Source organism: Tenrec ecaudatus, chromosome 6, assembly GCF_050624435.1.
Source record: "Tenrec ecaudatus isolate mTenEca1 chromosome 6, mTenEca1.hap1, whole genome shotgun sequence".
Classification (NCBI taxonomy): domain Eukaryota; kingdom Metazoa; phylum Chordata; class Mammalia; order Afrosoricida; family Tenrecidae; genus Tenrec; species Tenrec ecaudatus.
This window is the reverse complement of record NC_134535.1, coordinates 121,016,861-121,020,129: the sequence shown is the minus strand read 5'-3', so window position 1 is coordinate 121,020,129 and position 3,269 is coordinate 121,016,861. Positions and strand designations below refer to the sequence as shown.

General features: G+C 39.2%; 1 protein-coding gene across 1 annotated transcript; it reads right to left on the bottom strand.

The window, feature by feature from the left end:
• Positions 1-251: 251 nt before the first annotated feature.
• Positions 252-1,196, bottom strand: LOC142451611 (taste receptor type 2 member 19-like). The gene has a single exon (XM_075553335.1). It carries the CDS (start codon positions 1,194-1,196, stop codon positions 252-254), a length of 945 nt encoding a protein of 314 aa, XP_075409450.1.
• Between the last annotated feature and the right edge of the window lie 2,073 nt (positions 1,197-3,269).

The following is a 3,269-nucleotide window of genomic DNA, read 5'->3' as shown; positions in this document are numbered from 1 at the left end:
ATACTTTTTTTTGTTTAAAAAAATTTAAATACACATCTTTGAAAAAAATTGCCTTTTTTGTGGGGGGGGGTCCCCCTCCCTGCTATGCTTTTACCGTAAGTTAAAGTAAACGACTGTTCTATGCATGCATACCTTTAAAAATTATTCAATTACATAATTACATACACTGTTAAACACAACAGCAGTGAATGTAAAATATCACTCAAAAACCCATCCATTTACTCTCTGCTAAAAGACACCTGACATCCCACTTATTGGGAATATGAAATTGGCTGGGTTTTTTTTACTGTCAGCCACAGCCTTTCCTTCAATTGCCAAAGCAGCAACCAAAAGGCCTTTTTTAGCTTTGGGTTTACAAAGACCAGGATAAGTGAATGGCTTGATGGAAGGGTAATTGAAATCATCTGAAAAAGCAGGAGAGTCTTTTGGTTCTGAAGCATATTTAACAACCAAGCTGGTATAAGTAGACAGAAGAATGAAACGGTGAATAGCAAGAGGAAGGAAATCACACTGAGCATGGCTTTTATGTGGGCCTTGGTGCTGGCATCTTGGGATCCTGTGCCATTGAACTTCATCTTCTTGAGATGTTTGCACAGAGAGAAGATTAACAGCAGAAGAGAAATCAGGGACATAGTAAAGGGTATGATGTTTTCAAGGGTGAATACAGTCAGGCTGGAAAGGCTGTGAGTGACACCCAATTCAGTCTGCAATGACAAGTTTCCTTCATACACATTCTTCAACATTCTGTTTTCTGTGATTTCCACCGCAAGTTGACAACCCAAAAAGACCAAACTTCCAAACAGTACTGCCAGAACCACTCTTTCAACTCTCCATTGCAGGTGATGGAAAATAAGGTTAGAGAAATTGGCTATTTTGAACAAATAAAACACGCTGAGGCCAGAAGCAAGCCAGATGCTAAAATGATGCATCACTATCCAAAAAATGATGCCAGCACCTCTTCTTGAGCTGTGTAACCCGGGACTAAACATAAATATATACAAATTTATTACCATTGCCCAGAGCAAGCCAAATCTGGAGACGGCCACAGCAAACAGAATTTTATCAGCTGAGGAGAGCTTCTGTGTCTTCATCCAGGCAATGCAGCTAACGGTGGCGATGAAAGCATTAGCACCCATTCCAAGAATCAATTCTACCAACACAATGGTGGAAATAATAATCTGAACTAAAGTTACCATGTCTTGAAAAAAAGGTAACTCTAATCCCGCACCAAATGTGAGGCCTTCGTAGCTTAGCCGGAAAGTTCTAAACACCTGATTTCTAACACGCAGTAGAGCCTTTGTTCTCTTTTAAATTCTGTGACCAATGTCAAACAAGAGAACCTCAAAATAGGTGAATTCAAGGCTGTACCCTGAAAAACATAGTTCTTTCCAAAGTAGATAAAACTTGAGTCAGAGGCTAACAGGTAATAATGTAGAAGTGAAAATGGAATTCTCATTTGCTAGCATGCAAATAGAAACATAGTCTCTCTCATTGTTTTGCATTTTTCTTTGTTTAACCTCTCCCTGACTTATGTTAATCAGCTTCAGTTTGTTAGTAAAAGTTACAAAACCAATACTATGGAACAGGTAGCAAATGTGTCAACTAACAGATGAAGCTTGATTATATGAAAGATTAACACCAATAAGATTTTATTATTTTAAGTGTCAGATTGATATAGAAAATCTAATGACAACAAATGGAAGAATATCCCATGCTCGTGGATTGGAAGGCTTGATATAGTCAAGATGTCAGTTCTGCAAAAGGCACTATATAAATTTAATGCAATCCCAATACAATTACCCCCATCTTTCTTCAAATAAGTGGAAAAACTGATTACCAACTTCATATGGAGAGGGAAGAAGCCCAGATTTAGCAGAGAACTCCTCAAGAAGAAGGACACAATGGGAGAGCTTGCTTTACCTGACTTTAACACATACTATACAGCCACAGTTGTCAAGACCGCATGGTATTGGTACAATGGCAGATACTCAGACTAATGGAAAAGAACTCAAAACCCAGAAATAAAATCATCAGCATACAGACAACTGATCTTTGATAAGGACCCAAAAAATATCCAATGGGAAGCAGATGTCCTCTTTAACAAGTGGTGCTGGAAAAAAATGGATATTTACCTGCAGAAAAATGAAACAGGACCCTTATCTCACTCCATGCACAAGAATAAACTTAAGGTGGATCACAGACCTTGAAGTTAAACCCCAAACTATTAGGGCCATCAATGAGGGAATTGGGACCAACTTGAGAACTTTGGCACAGGGAATACACAGGCTATCAGAAATAGGGGAGGACACATACAAAGAGGAAGCACTAATTGAAAAATGGGATCTACTGAAGATAAAACACCTGTGAACATTGAAAGAATTCACCAAGAGAGTAATTAGAGAATCCACAGACTGGGAAAACATCTTTAGCAATGACACATCAGACAAAGGCCATATTACTAGAATCTACAATACTCTGCTAGCTTCCAAAAAGAAAAAAACTAATTGCCCACTGAGGAGGTGGGCAAAGGACCTGAACAGAAGTTTCACAGGGTCAGAAATCCGAATGGCCAACAAACATATGAGAAAATATTCTCAATCTTTAGCCATAAAAGAAATGTAAATTAAAACAACAATGAGGTACCACCTGACACCCTCAAAGATAGCCCAATTTTAAAAAATCAGAAAGCAACAACTATTGGAGGGGCTGTGAAGAGACAGGAACTCTCATCCACTGCTGGTGGACCTGTAAGTATGTACAGCCACCTGTAAGTATGTACAGCAAATCGATCTAGCAATACCTAAACCAGATGGAAATCAAGTTACCATATGAACCAGCGATCCCCCTACCCAGAAGAGGCAAGAAACAAGCCAAGGCCAAACACCTATGTTCCAATGTTCATTGTGGCACAGTTCACAATTGCAAGGAGTTGGAAACAACCCAAATTTCCATCAAATGATGATTGGATTAAAAAGTTGTGGTAGATACACACAATGGAGGACTATGCATCGCTAAAAAGCAGTGATGAACGTTTGAAGCACATCACTGCATGGGAAGAACTGTAGGAAATCATGCTGAGCGAAGTAAGTCAAGCACAAAAAGACAAGTACAACATGAGTTCGCTGAGGTAAACTTTAAAAAAAATGCAAGAGGGGCTTAGGGAAAAAGCTACTGTATACAAACATTCCTGGGGTGATGACCAGGTAATATGGCAGGGACCAGACCAAATACAAGGATACACATGGTAGACAACTAAAAAGGAGGAGGGG